The 22,029-nt window shown below is 35.0% G+C and overlaps 2 protein-coding genes across 2 annotated transcripts; both read left to right on the top strand.

Moving 5' to 3' along the window:
- Nucleotides 1-1,562: 1,562 nt before the first annotated feature.
- Nucleotides 1,563-6,885, top strand: LOC117423310 (extracellular calcium-sensing receptor-like). Its single transcript, XM_034038856.3, has 6 exons — nt 1,563-1,767; nt 2,107-2,398; nt 2,765-3,574; nt 3,664-3,891; nt 4,139-4,262; nt 5,271-6,885. The coding sequence occupies exons 1-6, from the start codon at nt 1,568-1,570 to the stop codon at nt 6,182-6,184; spliced, it is 2,568 nt and encodes an 855-aa protein (XP_033894747.3). The 5' UTR covers nt 1,563-1,567; the 3' UTR covers nt 6,185-6,885.
- A 7,758-nt stretch (nt 6,886-14,643) lies between these two features.
- LOC131698001 (extracellular calcium-sensing receptor-like) lies at nt 14,644-20,418 on the top strand. Its single transcript, XM_058990495.1, has 6 exons — nt 14,644-14,843; nt 15,511-15,799; nt 17,024-17,827; nt 17,919-18,146; nt 18,349-18,472; nt 18,884-20,418. The coding sequence occupies exons 1-6, from the start codon at nt 14,644-14,646 to the stop codon at nt 19,795-19,797; spliced, it is 2,559 nt and encodes an 852-aa protein (XP_058846478.1). The 3' UTR covers nt 19,798-20,418.
- Nucleotides 20,419-22,029: the final 1,611 nt, after the last annotated feature.

Genomic DNA, 22,029 nt, shown 5'->3' with positions numbered 1-22,029 from the left:
GAGTAAGTCATTATTAATGGGACTCTTTTGACCTTTTTATCTCTATTTTTATAATCTAGTAGATCATCTCTTTTTAGTTTATCCACTTTTCTTAACTCCATCTCTATAATTCTTTCTTTGTATCCTCTTTTTTTAAGATTTGTTTTAATACATTTCTTTGTTTTACATAGTCACTTTCTTTTGAGCATATTCTTCGTATTCTTATTCCTAGACCCTTTGGGATTGCCCTTTTAGTGTGTATCGGATGTGCAGAGGACATGTGCAAATACTGGTGCATGTCAGTAGGTTCACAGAAGAGGTCCGTCTCAATTGAACCTTCTTCAAGTTTTACTATGGTATCTAAAAATTATATTTCTTTTCTTGTCCATCGAAGGTCCACCTTAATATTACTGTGTATTTCATTTGCCATAGCTGTAGAGATATTTGCAGTTTTAGCTTCCAGTTTTGTTTTGTTCTTTGGTATTTTTGCTCCTAAATGTTATACTATATTACTTAAGCCTGAGAAGAATATAAAAAAAAAACATTTAATGGGAAAAGTTCCCTCGAAGTCACTTTAGTGTGCTTAAAGATTCACATTTAAAAAACAATAACACAATATATAAATGAAATATAAAATGGGCATTATATCATACCAAGCCAGCACACTGTATTATCCGGCAGAATTGTCTGTTCCCATGTGATGCCAGATTAGACAGGTTTTACAATGCACTAGTGGATGCTACAAATTCTGTAATACGTTTTACACATGCCCTGTTGTTAAGTGACTGCTACTAACATATTTTTACAGTTTGTAGGATTTGAATGATAAATATTTCATACAAAGATATTTATCTGAGATTAATTGTTAGTGTTTAGAGATATCTTAATTTGTTTATTTCAGTATTGGAACATTTCAACTGTAAACTATATTTTCATCTACAGCCACAGTTTGAATAAAGTGCAGCACATTTTTTAAAATAATAATAACAATTTCATGTTTTCATACTTTTTTTTGCACAAAAAAAAACAAAACTTATGCTCAGAAGTCAATTCCATATAAAACAAAATGCTACAGTTTATGAGTTAAAGTGATTATTAAAGAGAAAAGCTGGATTATAACATTTACATTAAGTTGCTCTAATGTAAACTGCATATTCATTAAAATGTGTAAAAGATCTAATTGCAGTCTGTGTTTATTGTTTTTCCAATGCAAAACTAAAAGGCTTTACTATTTTATTTAGTGCACTTGATAAGCAATTCACATTGGTAGGGGTAGGGCATGGTGGGGATGCCCTGGTACTGAACCACATTTCAACAGCCTGTTGTTTGCTATTGATTGATTTCACATTGTTAAAAAAAAAAAAAAAATCAGCAATTGCTAAGTCATTGGTTTCAAACATAGATGATTAATATTCAGTTGTTCTTTTTCCTGGGGCAGATTAATTCAGAAATTGAATTTGCCTTTGAGAATTAACGCTCTGGTGAGACTGAGAAGTGACTCTCATTCAATCCCAGGTGATTTCATAACATACTATTTAAACACGTGAAACCATATCTTCATGAGTCTGATGAGAAAGAACATTTTGAAATGTTACTCCTTGCAGTAGTATTAACTGCTTTATTAACAGGGGCGGAGAACCCTGTTTGCAGGCTACAAGGCAGACCAGAATTGCCTCTGTTTTCGAAGGATGGAGACATTATAATTGGGGGAATCTTTTCATTTCATGATAACCTTGTAAATGCCAAACCTGCATTCAATGCCATGCCTCAACCACTAAAATGCAAAGAGTAAGTTAAAACTACAAAATATTTCAAAATATGTTTGTTTTATTATTAGGTTACAGACTATTCTATTTTAAATATTTATTTCTTCTGCTATAAATATTGCAGTTTGTTATTATCTGTATGTAAAACTTTTCTATACTGTGAAAGAAAACATTGCTAATTTCTTTTAATTTCCTATAATGTCTCCCTTTAATAACAATGCAGAATGCAAAATGACAGTAGGATATTTGCTGCATGAACTTTAATCACAATTACATGAAAGGGCCATTTGGGTTTGAGCTATTTGGGAGGGTAGTCCTTTTTTTTAAATATGTATAATTATTTCGTGCATTTCCCTTTCAGTTTAAATTTTAGAGAATTTCAATTTGCTCAGACTATGATCTTTGCCATTGAAGAAATAAATAACAGTTCAGAGCTACTTCCTGGTGTTTCTCTGGGCTACAAGTTATATGACGATTGTAGTTCCATACCTTTGGCAATACGAGCAGCATTGGCTCTAGTGAATGGACAGGAAGAAATAACGGATCTCAAATCCTGCACCAAACAATCTACTGTTCCTGCTTTTATAGGACAATCTGGGTCATCACCAAGCATAGGAGTCGCAACAACTCTTAGACCGTTTCAAATTCCAATGGTGAGGAATGTATTATATTTTAAAATCAATTTTTTTATATAAAAAATAAAAACGGTACAAATAAAGCAACACATTTGGAAATACATTATAATAGGTTAAAAACTACTTATAAACAGTAAACTGACATACCTGTTAAACATCATGTTAGTAGTGACCTATACATTTAAAGAAGTTCCTTTACCTACTGCAAACAAAGTTTAATTTATTGTGTTTATTAGAAATATAGCACTTTAAAGTACAACATGTTCCACGAATAGTTAAATTGATGTTATTGTTTTTAAGATTACTTTATATAAAATATGTGTTTCCCTTTACCATTTCGCATAACATTTGCAGGATTGTTATTTCATATTTCTTTCAATACAGATAAGTTATTTTGCAACCTGTGCATGCCTTAGCAACAAAAAGGCATTTCCTTCATTTTTCAGAACCATACCAAGTGATTATTATCAAAGCAGAGCCCTGGCACAGCTTGTGAAGCATTTTGGATGGACTTGGGTAGGGGCAATCAGAAGTGACAATGATTATGGCAACTCAGGAATGGCTACCTTTGTGCAAGCTGCCCAAGAACAGGGGGTTTGCATTGAATATTCAGAAGCTATTTACAGAGCTAATCCAAGAGAGAAATTTCTTAAAACTGTGGATATTATAAAAGAATCTTCTTCAAAGGTTATTGTGGCTTTCACTTCTTTCATAGATACTGATTTTCTATTAAAAGAACTGTTGCTTCAGAATGTCACTGGCTTGCAGTGGATAGGCAGTGAAGCTTGGATTTCTGAGGAAACTCTAGCAACAGAAGCAAGTTACAGAGTGCTTGGTGGGGCAATTGGATTTGCTATCAGTAATGCACAAATAACGGGATTGAAAGAATTTTTACAGCATGTTCGTCCATCTTACACACCAGGGAACATGGGTTTAAACACGTTTTGGGAAACAGTTTTCAGTTGTACCTTGACTACTCATGAAAATACTTCAAATATTAATCCATGCACAGGATCTGAGAGTTTTGGAGAAATAAACAACCAGTACACTGATGTATCTGAGCTGAGAATTACAAATAATGTCTATAAAGCAATGTATGCTATAGCCCATTCACTACACAATCTGATTACATGCAAAAATGGACCATTTGCAGATATGACATGTACAAACCATATGAAGATTGAACAGTGGCAGGTAGAGTAAAGGATTATGATTTATAGTATAAGCAATTCAATTTAAATCTATGTGTGCATCATTGTACTAATATTATTGCCTTATTTTAGGTATTACATTATCTGAAAACAGTTAATTTTACTACCAGGAATGGAGAGACTGTTTATTTTGATAAGAATGGGGATATAACAGCAAGATATGAATTAGTAAACTGGCAGCTCAATAAAAAGGGCAAAACACAATTTGTAACAGTTGGTCTCTATGATGCATCTTTAGCAGAAGGACGTCGATTTATAATGAATAATATCCCCATTGTTTGGACAGGTGATCAGGATAAGGTGAGGCCATTGGAAACACACACACACACATATATATAAAATATATATATATAAAATATAGTATGCAACATTTGTATTTTCATGAAAAGTATTTTTTCATAGCTTACTTTGTCAATTTTTGCATAATTTTCTAACATTTTTATAGGCAAGAAAATAAAAAGCATATAATAGCAAATAAATAAATCTCTACAGCCAATTCTTATAGCATCAATTAAAAAAAAAAAAAAAATGTTAATTATTTTTTAAGGTGCCAAAATCAGTGTGCAGTGAGAGCTGTCCTCCAGGCACTCGGAAGGCTGTTCAGAAAGGAAAGCCTGTTTGTTGCTTTGACTGCATACCATGTGCTGAAGGAGAAATCAGCAATCAGACAGGTAATTGAAAAGCAATAAATGAAACACCAGTGGAAATCTTTAGAAACCCTTATTTTAAGACACAGTCTAAGTAAGATTAGTTGTGGTCAGTTTTCCAGCAATTTTTTAAATTATATTTATTAATATGTTGGTGATAAAATGAGTTGCATATGTATACTACACATAGGGCCATAACAAACAGAAGGTAAAAAAAAATAAGTATTTGCAGATTTAATGGTGCCATTCCATGTTTTATTGTTATTTATTATTTCCTCACAAGTACAGAAGCTAATTAGCGTTACAAAGAAAAAAAAAAAATGTATTACTTTATTTTGTGATAATATTGCATTGCTTCACAATAAGTAGTGTTATTAAGAGATAATATTGCATGATTTCACAATAATTACTGCACTCACACCACTCGTGTATAGTGGGTGTATGGTTGTACCTAATGATAAACTAGTACAAAGTATTGTAATATACTGTAATATATGTTATAGAAAATTCTGAATGTGTTTTTTTTTTTCTTTTCAACAAAACCAGCTATTTCAACTTGCACAAACTGACACCATTGAAAATGTTTTTTTTTTTTTTTTTTCACATTTAGGGAATTGTAATAGAGATACTTCACAGTTTTTCACTGTCCAGCTGCACATCACTTCTGCTACACTATGACATCTTTATCGCTGATGAAAACAATCTATTATTATCTTATAAATACAATATTATCTTGTTAACGCAAGAAAAAAAATGTGTGACGCTAATCAGCTTCTGTACACAAGCTGACATTTCTTTTCTTGCAAACTCTATATAACAAACACCAACATTGACAAAAACAGATATCACTTTCCCCTCCTTTCTGTTCAATTTCGTTTTGTTAGCCTGAGCTAAAACACAGCTAACATACAGTATAATATTCATAGCCCCTGTTGCTGTGTACAGCAGAAGCACCAGAAGATGACGGTTTAATTTAAAAAAAACAGAATGTGCCAAAAGGCTTTAATTATTATTTGTATTCCTTTCTTTCAGATTCCATTGATTGTGTGAAGTGCCCTGTGGAATACATGTCAAATGAGCAAAGAGAGCAGTGCATTTTAAAGGACACTGAATTCCTGTCATTTGGGGAAATCATGGGGATACTATTAATAATATTCTCATTGATTGGAGCCTGTTTAACTACTGCTATAGCTATTGTGTTCTTTCTTTATAGAAATACTCCCATTGTAAGAGCAAATAACTCTGAACTCAGTTTCCTTCTTCTGTTTTCATTAGCACTGTGTTTCCTTTGTTCACTTACTTTCATTGGCCAGCCCTCTGAGTGGTCCTGTATGTTACGCCACACTGCCTTTGGGATCACATTTGTCATGTGCATATCTTGTGTTCTGGGGAAAACAATAGTTGTGTTAATGGCTTTTAGATCTACACTTCCTGGTAATAATACAATGAAATGGTTTGGGCCCGCCCAGCAGCGGTTAAGTGTTTTTGCATTCACATTCATTCAGGCTTTAATATGCACTCTTTGGCTGGCTATGTCCCCTCCTTTACCTCATAAAAACATGAACTCCTTCAAAGACAGAATCATTTTAGAATGTGACCTGGGATCTGCTGTAGCATTTTATGCTGTGTTAGGGTATATTGGATTTCTTGCTGCCATGTGCTTTGTGCTCGCTTTTCTGGCCCGGAAGCTTCCAGATAACTTTAATGAAGCTAAATTCATTACATTTAGCATGCTCATATTCTGTGCTGTTTGGATCACCTTTATCCCGGCTTATATCAGTTCACCTGGGAAGTACACTGTAGCCGTAGAGATATTTGCTATTTTAGCTTCTAGTTTTGGTTTGCTTTTCTGCATTTTTGCTCCCAAATGCTATATTATATTACTGAAACCTGAGAAGAATACAAAAAAACATTTGATGGGAAAAGTGCCCTCTAAGTCAGTTTGAAAAATAAGCTTACACTCTACAGTATGAATGTTTAAATGTTGCTCTTTTTTGTTTTGTTTTTAATAAATCTCTAACCTGTATACAGGTGTTCTAAAGTGTGAAGATTTAAGCATACACTTAATTACAATTTTTATATTGCATTCACAATCTTCTAGGTTTATACAGCAGAAAATAAAAATGTTAGTCAAAGAAGTTTCAATAAGTTTCACACAGAAAGAATGCAGGTATATAGAAATATAAATATGATTGTAGGTGTTTGTTTGAAACAGTTGTTTTAATAAAAAAAAAAAAAAAAACAGAAATATTTAAGGATCATTTCAAAGTGTTTTAGCATATTATATGTATGTACTGTATAAGGTAATTTCAAACCATGTAGAACAAAATGATGAATATTTGCTTCTTTTAAATTACAGGTAACCAAACATTTTCTCCAAATCTGGCAACATCATAAATCCACTGTCTGTCATGCACTTACTCTTCTATCCTTACAGGACATGTCATTCATTGACATCAGTTGATGTGATTATTAAAGAGTAAACCGGCATAGTTTTACCAGTGCTCCCACTTGCTAAAGCACCCTTTTACAGTCAACTAGTATGTCAAATATTTACTAAATAAAATTAGTAATTGATCTGAATGCAGTTTGTGTTTTTGTGCTGTATTTCCACTGTGTTTATGTACTGTAATTCCTGCTGTAATTGTGTTCCCTTCCCACTCTGTATTTCCTGCCACTAGTTTAATGGGCCTCTGTCTGTGTCTGTGCAGTCTTAGCTTGTAGTGCATGGTCTGTTTATCCCCTGTGATTGGTCCTGTCTGTGAGTTACTGTGTGTGCACATGTTCCATGTGTTCCCATTGGCCCGAAGTGTGTGGTTGAGGACCAATGGGATGTGTAAGCTCCGGTACCCTGTTAGCATAAAGGGACAGAGCCTATTAAGACATGCCCCCTCTCGTGTCTTATTTAAACTGTGACCGCTGACGGGATTACTGTGCTATAATCTACATGGAGAATATCCTGCAGCACGAGAGGTAAGGGTTGAGAAAAAAACGACCCTACCCTAAACCCAGAATAGTTCGTGCCCATCAGACATTTCTAGATCTAACTATAAAACAAGTAATGCGTAGATACAGATTGGATATATGCACTATAACAGAGCTGTGTGATCTGTGTGAACTGCCCGTAGTCACGATATACCTGTACCTGTAAAGGTTTCCATAGGGCTAGGGTATATACTATTTCCAATTGGCGATGTGGAACAAAATAAAACCAAATATTATCAGTTGTCTGGCTTCCCAAACATGCTAGGTGTGTAATAGATTGCACATATGTTGCAATATCCCCAGATTCAAGGAATGAAAACATCATCATTCTTTAACTGTGCAAGTTTTATGTGATACTCAGTGTATTCTCACGGATGTAGTTGCCAAGTACCCTGGCTCATGCCACGACTCATTTCAGAAAATACGAACTGGGGCTTATAAGTGGAAGCTGGCTAATTTTAGAATATATGAAATACATAACTAACATGTGACCATTCGAAAACTTATGTAACACACACATATTAACGTTCAACATTTTTTATTGTAGACACGCTGTATTATTATTAATATTAGTATTATTATTATTGTTATTTAGTCATTTAGCAGACGCTTTTATCCAAAGCGTCTTACAGAGACTAGGGGGTGCATCTGCTGTTCTGCGCTTTAGGTCCCAGAATCTTTTTTGGACTATATTTGACCTTTTTATGGAAGAGGTTGTGTTTATTTTTTCGGTTATATCCTTACGTATTTTTAATTTATCAGTGGCTCCTGACCTTTAGCCAAAAACAACAGTTTTATGTGCTAAAATCTCATTGAGCAAAAGCTCAACTTGGGTGGCTAAGAATGTAATTTTTCTCTCTTTTTTTCCATTGTTGCGCTGCCTCGTTGTTTTCCAGTTAAATGGAGGTCCAGATTATTGAAATGTGACTAATTGGCTTGTTAATGAACCTGAAAATCAATTGTCGTTTCAATTAAATGAGTCATAAGCAGGAGTCGCAAAGGGTATTGTGAGTAGGAGAAACGAACCTGCCCCTGCTGAAAATCGAGACATACAATTAGGTGGTAAAAAAACTCTCATTGAAAATGCATTGCGACCTCTATTTTCTCTCTAAAAATGCGCCTTCTGAAAATCAGGCTGTTAATTTCATACCTGAACCACGAAAATGTAAAGAGTAAGTTATAGTTACTTTAAGTTACTTATAGTTACTTTAATAGGTGTTACTGGGTTACAGACTACTCATTGCTTTTATACTTCATTTTTTAAAAAATATTTTTTCTACCATACATAGTATAGTACCCTAAAAGAATTTCAACATGAACTGTGTGTATTCAATAATTAAAATACCACATGGAATATGGTCCATAGTAACATCCTGTTTTGAAAACATGAACTGTTGTTAAACAAACTATTGTACACTTCTTTTGTTTTATATTTTCTTTATTAAATTAATACTTTATTCAAACAGACTCAAGTACTTTTAAATTTCTGAAAAAAATCAAAACCATGTATTTATGATTTACTTCTTCATACTATGAAAAGCGAAAATACTGTACTTAGACTGCTGTTGTTACCTGTAATTAAATTGGTGCAAAAAGGATTCATTTTAGGACAGCATGAGAGTGGATTTTTATATAAAACAAACTGACGATACTAATAAGGGGATTGTAAAAACATAAACAATCACAAAATATAATGTAGCATAAAGGGCCAATAAAAATAAATAAATAAATAAATAATATATTTTTCGCCCTCACTTATATCCTTACTTATGCAAATACTCTTGTGCCATCAGGCAAACATGTTCAACAACACTAATAAAGTGACAAAGTGTTTGGGTTTTTGTTTTTCAATTCCCAGGGCGGCAAATATGGAGGTAGGATATTGAAATAAATAGATAATGTGCAATGATTTGTTAAAAATTGTAATAACCAGCAATCCGGACTCCTACTTAAACATTCAGAAACTATTGTTGTAGTCTCTGACAGTGCCATCCAAATTGTTGGGGAGGAGGTGGAGCTAGACAGCTTCTTGGATGATGATCCTAAATTTTGAAGTGTACCAAACCATTTCTGCTGGTACTCATGTGAGAACTTAATGTTAAAAGTTAAGTGAACCCCCTGTCTATAAAGCAATGTACAATGTAGCCCATTCACTACACAATCTGATTACATGTAAAAATGAACCATTTCCAAATATGACATGTCCAAACAAGATGAAGACTGAACCATGGCAGGTATGTTTTTTTCATACTTTTAGGAATTAAGTTATTTTGTTTATCATTGTACTAATATATTGCCTTCTTTTTGGTATTACAATACATGAAAACAGTTAATTTCACAACCAGGAATTTAGAGAACTTCTATTTTGATGATTATGGATCTAACAGCAACAAATGAACTGGTAAACTGGCAGCTCAATAAAGAAGGCAAAATGCAATTTGTAAAAATTGGTCTCTATGATGCATCTTTACCAGAAGGACAACAATTTATAATGAATAATGTCAGTATTGTTTGGGCAGGTTATCATGATAAGGTGAGGTGAATAAACTTTTTTTTTTAAAAATGTAATCCTGATAACTTTAATTGATACATTATTTTGTATTTTATTTTAGTTAATTTCTGCAAACTACTAATAATGTCTGTAGAATTTAATATGTCTAGATGTATGTATTTTAATACAATCTGCCAATAGAGCAAAACAATTAAAAGCTTAACAGCAGACATTTAAATTACATTTCTAATGTGTCTAGCATTCTGCAGTTACTGACAGTATGTTCCTTTAATTCATAGCATTTTTAATAGTTTTCCAAGTGCCTAAATCAGTGTGCAGTGACAGCCATCCTCCAGGCACTCTGAAGGCTGTTCAGAAAGGAAAGCTTGTTTGTTGCTTTAACTGCGTACCATGTGCTGAAGGAGAAATCAACAATACAACTGGTAAGTTAACAAAGAGCAAATTATACTGTAACGGGAACATGCCTGCGTCTGCAGGAAAGAGCCAGACGCTCCACCTGTGACGTTTTACCAGCTGTAATTACAGGGAATCACAGCAGAGGATTGGATGGCTGAGGTTCCTTCCCGGCAGAGCGTTTTGCAATAAAAAGGGAGCCACAAACCCCCAACCCCCCTCCCCCCCCCAACAAAAAGTTGAAACTACAGGTTAAGAAAGCTAAACCTTGCCATTGTAAACATACTGTAGTTTTTACTCATATATAGTATTTAACAAGATTATTGTCTCATGTTGAAAATATTAGCCTTCTATTTCTTCAAAAGCCTTATCGGTTATACAAAAACTCCTGTTTTGCTTTCCTGAGGTAAAACTAAGATTATTAATAGCATTTTATGCTGTGTTAGGGTATATTGGGTTTCTTGCTGCCATGTGCTTTGTGCTCACTTTTCTGGCAAGTAAACTGACAGGTCACATTTATACCAGCTTACATCAGTTCACCTGGAAAGTACAGAGATGCTGTAGCAATATTTGCTATTTTAGCTTCCATTTTTGGTTTGCTCCTCTCTATTTTTGTACCCAAATGTTATATTATATTATTAAAATCCGAAAAGAATAAAAAAAAAAGACATTTAATGTAAAAAGTTCCCTTAAAGGCACTTTGAAAAATAAGTATAATTTATAATTATGTAAATATAATTTTTTATATTAGTGAAGGAGTTTGTCTTAAATTATGTCCCTTACAAAATAGAAATATTTAACTTCAAGTCACCTTCTAGATTTATCATATTACCGTAAGGTCTATATAGAACACAATGGTACAGTGCCTTGCGAAAGTATTCGGCCCCCTTGAACTTTGCGACCTTTTGCCACATTTCAGGCTTCAAACATAAAGATATGAAACTGTAATTTTTTGTGAAGAATCAACAACAAGTGGGACACAATCATGAAGTGGAACGAAATTTATTGGATATTTCAAACTTTTTTAACAAATAAAAAACTGAAAAATTGGGCGTGCAAAATTATTCAGCCCCTTTACTTTCAGTGCAGCAAACTCTCTCCAGAAGTTCAGTGAGGATCTCTGAATGATCCAATGTTGACCTAAATGACTAATGATGATAAATAGAATCCACCTGTGTGTAATCAAGTCTCCGTATAAATGCACCTGCACTGTGATAGTCTCAGAGGTCCGTTTAAAGCGCAGAGAGCATCATGAAGAACAAGGAACACACCAGGCAGGTCCGAGATACTGTTGTGGAGAAGTTTAAAGCCGGATTTGGATACAAAAAGATTTCCCAAGCTTTAAACATCCCAAGGAGCACTGTGCAAGCGATAATATTGAAATGGAAGGAGTATCAGACCACTGCAAATCTACCAAGACCTGGCCGTCCCTCTAAACTTTCAGCTCATACAAGGAGAAGACTGATCAGAGATGCAGCCAAGAGGCCCATGATCACTCTGGATGAACTGCAGAGATCTACAGCTGAGGTGGGAGACTCTGTCCATAGGACAACAATCAGTCGTATACTGCACAAATCTGGCCTTTATGGAAGAGTGGCAAGAAGAAAGCCATTTCTTAAAGATATCCATAAAAAGTGTCGTTTACAGTTTGCCACAAGCCACCTGGGAGACACACCAAACATGTGGAAGAAGGTGCTCTGGTCAGATGAAACCAAAATCGAACTTTTTGGCAACAATGCAAAACGTTGTTTGGCGTAAAAGCAACACAGCTCATCACCCTGAACACACCATCCCCACTGTCAAACATGGTGGTGGCAGCATCATGGTTTGGGCCTGCTTTTCTTCAGCAGGGACAGGGAAGATGGTTAAAATTGATGGGAAGATGGATGGAGCCAAATACAGGACCATTCTGGAAGAAAACCTGATGGAGTCTGCAAAAGACCTGAGACTGGGACGGAGATTTGTCTTCCAACAAGACAATGATCCAAAACATAAAGCAAAATCTACAATGGAATGGTTCACAAATAAACATATCCAGGTGTTAGAATGGCCAAGTCAAAGTCCAGACCTGAATCCAATCGAGAATCTGTGGAAAGAACTGAAAACTGCTGTTCACAAATGCTCTCCATCCAACCTCACTGAGCTCGAGCTGTTTTGCAAGGAGGAATGGGCAAAAATTTCAGTCTCTCGATGTGCAAAACTGATAGAGACATACCCCAAGCGACTTACAGCTGTAATCGCAGCAAAAGGTGGCGCTACAAAGTATTAACTTAAGGGGGCTGAATAATTTTGCACGCCCAATTTTTCAGTTTTTTATTTGTTAAAAAAGTTTGAAATATCCAATAAATTTCGTTCCACTTCATGATTGTGTCCCACTTCTTGTTGATTCTTCACAAAAAATTACAGTTTCATATCTTTATGTTTGAAGCCTGAAATGTGGCAAAAGGTCGCAAAGTTCAAGGGGGCCGAATACTTTCGCAAGGCACTGTATATGAATACTTGTTTATTTTGCATATGCTGGGGAAACTAACAATTTAGGAGCTTTAGCCCCAAACTTTTATTAATACCACATAACATGTTGTGCACTGTTTGACATGCACCTATTCTCCAACTTCATATGAACTGTCATTGATTGATCCCAAAACAATCAGACTTGACTCAACATGTAATGTATTCATGATCTATTTGAGGCAAATGGTTTAGTATCAGTCTAAATGTGAACATGTCTTCAGTCACTTTCAATGCTTTTTATTTACAGCACCAACAAAGCTTTAAATACAGCAATTTGCATGACACCTATGCATTGTTGCTATTTAGCACACTGATTGGGTAACCCTTGTCTTCTTTTAATTTTATATGTAAGTAACCACCACAGGAATTCTTGGAGCCCCATAGTGGATACTTATATAATAATGTAACTAAACATGATTAAACATAGAGGATAATATAAGCTGGTACTCTTGCAGGCAAACAAAGGGTTATATAGATATTGTATAGTGTTTTATGTCTTTATAAGATACCATATTTGCTGACCGACTTGTGAACAATGTATTGTACTCTATTATACAGCAGCCTTTTTTTTAAAAATGTCGTGTCACAAGATTTTCTTTTTTTTTTTTTTTTTTTTTTTTTTTTTTTAATTTAGTCGTCGCCAATTATTTTTACCCCGGTTTCAACCCAATTTAGCATGCCCAATTATTATCTGTATCCCCGGCTCACCGCTCGCAACCCCCCCACCGACTCAGGAAACGGAGGCTGAAACGCGCGTCCTCCGAAACGTGCTCCTTCCAAGCCGTCATTTTTCGCACTGCAGATCCACAGCAATGCTACCAGACCTATAGTGCCGGAGGATAACACAGATCTGGCGGCTCCGCTGCAGAGCCACAGGCGCCCTATCGGCCACAGGGGTCGCTGATGCGCGGTGAGCCGTGGATTCCCCTGCCGACCTAAGCCCTCCCTACCCGGGCAGCGCTCAGCCAATTGTGCGCCGCCCCCTAGGAACTCTCGGTCACGGTCAGCTGTGACATAGCCTGGATTCGAACCAGCGATCTCCAGGCTATAGGGCACATCCTGCGAGGAGCGCCTTTACTGGATGCGCCACTCGGGAGCCCCATGTCACAAGATTTTCAAGCTTATTCCACTCACGAGGAGCTGCAAACACAAATGAATATCTTCCCTTTTATACAGCATGTCTGTTTTCATGAGTTGAGTGCAAGAGGCTGATACTCACAGTAACACAGCGAACACCTTTTAAAAAGGAATCATTCTTCATTTGAATAATATTTATTTATCTGTTTATTATCCTATGATCAGCGTGTTTTGCTGTTTCTGCTAACACTAGTATGTTTAATCTGTTGGACAGGCTCAGACATCAGATGGCAGCCACAGCTTTGCTGTAGCAGGCATAGTAGTAGCGGCAGGGGGTGGATGTTTAGTTCATAGAGTGGCCAGAAAGCTTCCAGGAAGGAGGGAGCTTGTGTACCTGCAGCTGCATTTTGTAATGCAAACAAACTAAAACAATGACTGCATACCTGCATTCTGTGATGAGGCACAGAAAGCTAAACAATGGAATACTGTTGTTCTATACTAAACAGTAATCATTACATTGTCATATGACCTGTAATTCAATCATTAAAACTCACTCATACTGTGTGATCAGTCAAGCTTTCATTATGTTAAATTGTAAGCAAGAGAACATCCTCCTTTTTCCAAGCCTATATCATTTTTTTTAAATGTGTTGTTGCTTTCATATTATTAAAATAATAAAACAACAGAAAAACAAAACATCCCGATACCCCACTAGCAAATTCAAAGTGAGATTCATTGAAGTTTCAGACATAGATGATTATTATTTGGTTGTTCTTTCTTCAGGCAGGTTCAATCAAACATTGCATTTACCTTTGAGAATTAAAGAGACTAAGAACTTGATAGTTCAGTCCCGGGTGATTTCACAACATACTATTTATACAGGTGAAACCATATCTTCATGAGTCTGATGAGAAAGACCATTTTGAAATGTTACTCCTCGCAGTAGCATTAACTGCTTTATTAACAGGGGCGGAGAATTCTGTTTGCAGGCTACAAGGCAGACCAGAATTGCCTCTTTTTTCAAAGGATGGAGACATTATAATTGGAGGAATCTTTTCATTACATGATAACCTTGTAGATGTCAAACCTGCATTCAACGTCATGCCTCAACCACTAAAATGCAAAGAGTAAGTTAAAATTAGAAAATATTTTAAAATGAGTTATATTTTGTATTATTATTATTATTATTATTATTATTATTATTATTATTATTATTATTATTATTATTATTAGGTTACCGACTACTCAGTACTTTTTAAAATATTGTTCTGCTATAAACAGTACTCGTAAATGTATTAATGTGTATTAAGGAATTACAATATTTTAAAAGTATTATATTAATCATGGAAATCATGTATGTATGAAACCTTTCCATAGTTTCATTGACGTGCATGTACTTATGTATACTTCATTCAAACAGACCAACAGGTACATATATGTAATTATATAAAGAATTTATGATTTGTAGACTTCATTGATCAAATGGATGTAATAAGCAAGGTTCTCACAGGTACAGTGGTACACAGAATGTTATCTAATTACCACCAATGCAGAATTACTGGGGGGGATATTAGTTCTAGATTTTTTCACAAAAATTGTGTTTCCGCAATGGTGATAGCCAGGACTGGTATCACATTTACTGATTTAAATGCTGCATGCTGTTTATTAACAGTATCACTATAAAAAGCTTAAAGAGCCTGGGAGGAATGGACTGGATTGGAGCCAATGACTCTGTTAACAGGGGAGTTGTTTTTTTTTTTTTAATCTTTATAATTAATCTGTAATTTTCCTTAGTTTAAATTTCAGAGAATTCCAATTTGCTCAGACTATGATCTTTGCCATTGAAGAAATAAATAACAGTTCAGAGCTACTTCCTGGTGTTTCTCTGGGCTACAAGTTATATGACGATTGTAGTTCCATACCATTGGCAATACGAGCAGCATTAGCTCTAGTGAATGGACAGGAAGAAAGAACGGAACTCAACTGCACCAAACACTCTACTGTTCCTGCTTTTATAGGACATTCTGGGTCATCACCAAGCATAGGAGCCGCAACAACTCTTAGACCTTTTCAAATCCCAATGGTGAGTAATATACTATATTTTAAAATCAACTTTCAATATATTAATAGTCTGATAAGTACACAAAGTAAAACATTTGTAAACAAAGTACAGCATTATAGGATAAAACTAACTGTACATTACTGGATGGCAGTGAGGAGATATTATACCACTTTTATAGTACAGATATACAACATTTAAAGCAGTCCCTAATATATATATATACACACACATACATACCATTTGGTCTAATGTTGAACTATTTTAGTTTTCCTAATTCCTTTTAATAAGTTATTCTGCAACCTGAGCATGCCTTATCAAAAACTGAGTTCCCTTCATTTTTCAGAGATTGCTTTGCATTTCCACTTACAGTACTGTAAGATCTGGTATTTTTGACAATTTTAGTATTTGTAATTTACTCTTAATAATCAATTAATTGACTAACTATTTCTTGTTGATAACTGAATTGGTTCAATAAATATAATGGTTGCTAGGAACAGGTGAAAGTGCTATGCAATAGGAGTCTTATTTCAATCTCTGTCCTCTGAGAACTGTCGAGGAGGTGAGATATGTTCTTTGTTAAGTGAGGTGTTGCTGATAAGGAGGGGCTGGTTGTCAAGGAATGTTTGAGCTGTGGGTGAGGGGTAGAGAGGCTTTATGTAGTGTTGCAATGTTAAAATTTTACTTTATATTACTCTGTATCAGGGCTAATTCATAAACTAGAAGTAGTGAATTTTTCTGTATAATTTTACCTGTATGTTGATAATAAAGCCTGATTACTGTGATTTGAAATTGTTAGTTGTGTCTGGTAATTTTCACTCTCATGTCTCAATAGATATATTAAGAAAATATTAGGCCTTATTTTCTTACAGTACAACTGAAAAATAGACTTTTGAGGTCTTAAAAGCTACTGTTTGTATATTGTAGTTATAATAAACAGTATCAACTATTTAAAAAAATACCAAATAATACATTATAAAACAATTAAAAATACAACCAGTAATGAGTGTTTATAGAACACATTAATAGATGACATTTATAATACAGTATGTTATTTACATAAAGTATGTACTTGTACTTAATGTCTTGTTGTTGTATTAAAATCACATAAATATTTAGTGTATATTGATAGTTTTCAATGTACATGCCAATGCTGCAAAGCTTTTACATGTTTTTTGCTTACAAAAAGTAAAGTTTTTTTTTTTTAAATTAAATTATTTTGTTATTTCCTATTTTCCTTCAACACAGGTAAGTTATTTTGCTACATGTGCATGTCTCGGCAACAAAAAGGAGTTTCCTTCGTTTTTCAGAACCATACCAAGTGATTATTATCAAAGCAGAGCCCTGGCACAGCTTGTGAAGCATTTTGGATGGACTTGGGTTGGGACAATTAGAAATGATGATGATTATGGCAACTCAGGGATGGCTACCTTTGCACAAGAAGCCCAAAAACAGGGTGTCTGCATCGAATACTCAGAGGTTATTTACAGAACATATCCAAGAGAAAAATTCATTAAAACTGTAGACGTTATAAAAAAATCCTCATCAAGGGTTATTGTGGCTTTCACTGCTGACATAGATCTTGAAATTCTGGTTAACGAACTGTTGCTTCAGAATGTTACTGGATTTCAGTGGGTAGGCACTGAAGCGTGGATTTCTGCTGAATCTCATAAAAGAGATGCAAGTTACAGAGTGATTGGTGGGGCAATTGGATTTGCTACCAGTAATGCAGAAATAACAGGATTGAAAGGATTTTTACAACATGTTCGTCCATCTTACACACCAGGAAATACAGGTTTGAACAAGTTTTGGGAAACAGTTTTCAGTTGCACCCTGCCTACTCAAGAAAAGACAATTAATCCATGCACAGGATCTGAGAGTTTCAGTGAAATAAACAATCAGTACACTGATGTATCTGAACTGAGGATTACCAATAATGTCTATAAAGCAATGTATGCTATAGCGCATTCAATACACAATCTGATTACATGCAAAAATGGACCTTTTGCAGATACGACATGTACAAACCACATGAAGATTGAACCATGGCAGGTACAGTAAAGGATTATGTTTTACTACAATGTTAATACTATCAGAAATGAAATCCATGTGTGCACCATTGTACTAATATATTCTCTTTTAGGTATTACATTATCTGAAAACGGTTAATTTCACTACCAAGAGTGGAGAGAGTGTTTATTTTGATGAGAATGGGGATCCAGCAGCAAAATATGACTTAGTAAACTGTCAGCTTAATAAAGAAGGCAAATCAGAATATGTAACGGTCGGTCTGTATGATGCATCTTTATCTGCAGGACATCAGATTACAATGAATAATGTCAGAATTGTTTGGGCAGGTGATCAGGATAAGGTGAGGTCATTATTATTATTTTTAATAGAATACATTAAAATTAGTCTTTTTCACTTTTTAAAATAATATATTTTTATAAATTACAAATATTATCTACTGAAGGCAGCAAGAGTATAAAATAAACATATTAGTAAGTTCAATTCTTAAATACACAATTATTTCTAATACATTTAATCTTTAAAAATGTTTAATTGTTTCCAAGGCACCTAAATCAGTGTGCAGTGAGAGCTGTCCTCCAGGCACTCGGAAGGCTGTTCAGAAAGGAAAGCCTGTTTGTTGCTTTGACTGCATACCATGTGCTGAAGGAGAAATCAGCAATCAGATAGGTCAGTTGAAAGTTATTAATGAAAAGACAAATGCTAATATTTTGAAACATATTATTATTAATATTTGAGTATGATACAATTAGTTGAATGCTGAACGTACAATACACATTTTAAGATCACAACAAACTGAGTATGCGTAGTGCCGGTGTATTTATTTATTTTAACAGATGTTTTCTCACATGTCCCTGTTTAAAAGTTAGCTTTCCTAGTCTTTCTTGTAAAAACTTATCAGTAAAACCACACAAAACAAAAAACAAAACAAAAAAAAAACACAGTCTCCTTTTCCCTCCCTTTCTTTATATGTATTATTAGATGTTTTACTATTATTCATATTATGTTGTTATTAGTTGTAGTATCATTACTGTTGTTATTAATATTATTAATATTAGAAATATTACTATTTTCTTTCAGATTCCATTGACTGTGTGAAGTGCCCTTTGGAATACAAGTCGAATGAGATAAAAGATCACTGCATCTTAAAGGACATTGAATTTCTATCATTTGGAGAACTCATGGGAATATTGCTGGCGACATTCTCATTGATTGGAGCCTGTTTAACCACTGCTATAGCTATTGCGTTCTTTCGTTACAGAGATACCCCCATGGTTAAAGCTAATAACTCTGAACTCAGTTTCCTTCTTCTGTTTTCATTAGCACTGTGTTTCCTTTGTGCACTTACTTTCATTGGCCAGCCCTCTGAGTGGTCCTGCATGTTGCGCCACACTGCCTTTGGGATCACATTTGTCCTGTGCCTCTCTTGTGTTCTGGGGAAAACAATAGTCGTGTTAATGGTGTTTAGATCTACACTTCCTGGTAATAATACGATGAAATGGTTTGGGCCCGTCCAGCAGCGGTTAAGTGTTTTTGCATTCACATTCATTCAGGCTTTAACATGCACTCTTTGGCTGGCTATGTCCCCTCCTTTACCTCATAAAAACATGAGCTCCTACAAAGACAGAATCATTCTAGAATGTGACCTCGGTTCTGCTGCAGCATTCTATGCTGTGTTAGGGTATATTGGGTTTCTTGCTGCCATGTGCTTTGTGCTCGCTTTTCTGGCCCGGAAGCTGCCAGATAACTTTAATGAAGCTAAATATATTACATTCAGCATGCTCATATTCTGTGCAGTTTGGATCACTTTCATCCCGGCTTACATCAGTTCACCTGGGAAGTACACAGTTGCTGTTGAGATATTTGCTATTTTAGCTTCTACTTTTGGTTTACTTTTCTGTATTTTTGCTCCTAAATGTTACATTATAATACTGAAACCTGAGAAGAATACAAAAAAACATTTGATGGGAAAAGTGCCTTCCAAGTCACTTTGAAAAATAAAAGTACATGCTACAGTATGAATCTTTAATTCATTCTAGAATTTTGTTCTTTTTTTGTTTTGTTTTTAATAAATTGCTATATTCTAAAACCTAAATATATAAAAAATGTATATAGTTAATTGTATTACATTCACAATAGTATAGGTAAAAAATATACAGAATAAAATGTTAGTAATTCAGAAAAGTTTGGCTAGGAACAGACAGAACACAGTAAACTAACAATATAAATATGAGTGTAAGGGTTTGTCTATAACACTATTGCTTACAATATTATAAATATCTAACACAGTTTGTTTTAAGTGTTTTGTCCATATAGAACAAAATGGCCTATTTAGCAAATGACAGGTAACCAATTTTCTCCAAATCAGCAACACCAAAAATGCTGTGCACTTTTTGTCATGCACCTATACTCCTTTTTTAGGACATGTCATTGATTGATCCCAAAACACTGACACATTAGGAAATGTAATCATAATCCATTTGCACCCTAGTTTAGATTTGGTACTGAAAATACATTTTATTTTTTAGCAATAGTCCAAGTCTTGTGATTAATAAAAAGTAAACAGGCACAGCATTGCTAGTGCTTCTACCTGTCAAAGCACCCTTTTACACTGAACTTACTGTATATGTCAAATATTTGCTAAACAAAATGAATAGCTGATCTGAATAAAGTTTGCTTAGATTGTCTTCTCTACCAACATTTTTTCAACCGTCGTAATACTGTTGTTAGTTGTGTGATCCTTAATGTATGTCAGATGTTGTTTCATTATCATGTTACTTCTAAAATCGTTAGTTATTTTAAATTGTAAACAACTGGGATATTTCAAGCTGTTTTTTCATTGGCCAGCCCTCAAATATGAAATTTTAAACATTCACATCATTTGAGTTGTTGTATTAAATTTACAACTTTACAATGTATAGAACAGTGCAAAACATGAGTTTGAATAATTCACAAAAGTTTGAATAAGAATTGAAAACAGACAGAATACAGTTATTTGGGATTATAAATATGAGGATGGGGGGCAGATTACATCTAAATTCTATGCTCTGCTTTAGCTAAAGCAGGATTAATGTTGTTATTACAACAAAAATGAATGGAGCCGCACAAATGGGGATATTGTGGCTTCTGTAATGTGACCGCCATGCAGGGGGATGGGGGCATTTTAACATGGTATAAAAACACATTCATTCTAGCGTTGTAGCCCCCACATTAGGAAATGCAGGTTCATTTTTAAAGACAGCTTCAAAGTTGCTCTTTTACAGTGTGCTTGAAGATTCACATTTAAAAAACAATAACACAATATATAAATGAAATATAAAATGGGCACTATATCATACCAAGTTTGTCATTTATACCTTTTTTCTAGGAACAGTATTATATTTTACAGTAGCTACGTCTGTAAACCAGCACATTGTATTATCCGGCAGAATTGTCTGTTCCCATGTGATGCCAGATTAGACTGGTTTTACAAGGCACTGGTGGATGCTACAAATTCTGTAATATGCTTTACACATGCCCTGTTGTTGAGTGACTTCTTGTAACAGGGGGTCTTAGTACCTGCTACTTTAGTTGTGTGTGTCTGCTGAATGATGAGAGAGAGACAGAGGGATGCAGTTGACCATGCCACTCAGGCGTCCAGGTTTTATTCAAATAAACAAAATGTTGTGACAGGTGGCCGCCACTAGGGTACCAGCAATGATAGCCCTAGTGCACAAGGACATACACAGACAGAGTGGAATCAAAATAAGAGCTCCAAAAATGCAAAACAAAATACAGTGAGAAAACAGCTAAAAACAAAAGTTTGCCAAACACTGGCTTAGCGCTGCTCCCACTAAAAGGGAGGTCCCGCTCCGGAACCTTCTCTGAGATACTAACATAAACTGTGGTGGGATCAAAATTCACTCACTCACTCACTCACTCACTCACTCACTCACTCACTCACTCACTCACTCACTCACTCACTCACTCACTCACTCACTCACTCACTCACTCACTCACTCACTCACTCACTCACTCACTCACTCACTCACTCACTCACTCACAGTAGTGAGGCTACATGCTTGCTGGAACTAGAACAAAAGAACTGGCTTTCCAGCACCTTTTTTATACCATGTGGCTGGTCTTAATTGATCATCAATTAGTCAATTAAGCCCCAGCCACATTCCGCACATGGATTTGGCAGAGTTGGTTTTAACCCCATCCCTGCCAAACTTAAATTAAAAAAT

Source organism: Acipenser ruthenus, chromosome 17 (genome assembly GCF_902713425.1).
Source record: "Acipenser ruthenus chromosome 17, fAciRut3.2 maternal haplotype, whole genome shotgun sequence".
Lineage (NCBI taxonomy): Eukaryota > Metazoa > Chordata > Actinopteri > Acipenseriformes > Acipenseridae > Acipenser > Acipenser ruthenus.
This window is presented reverse-complemented; position numbering and strand designations above follow the sequence as displayed.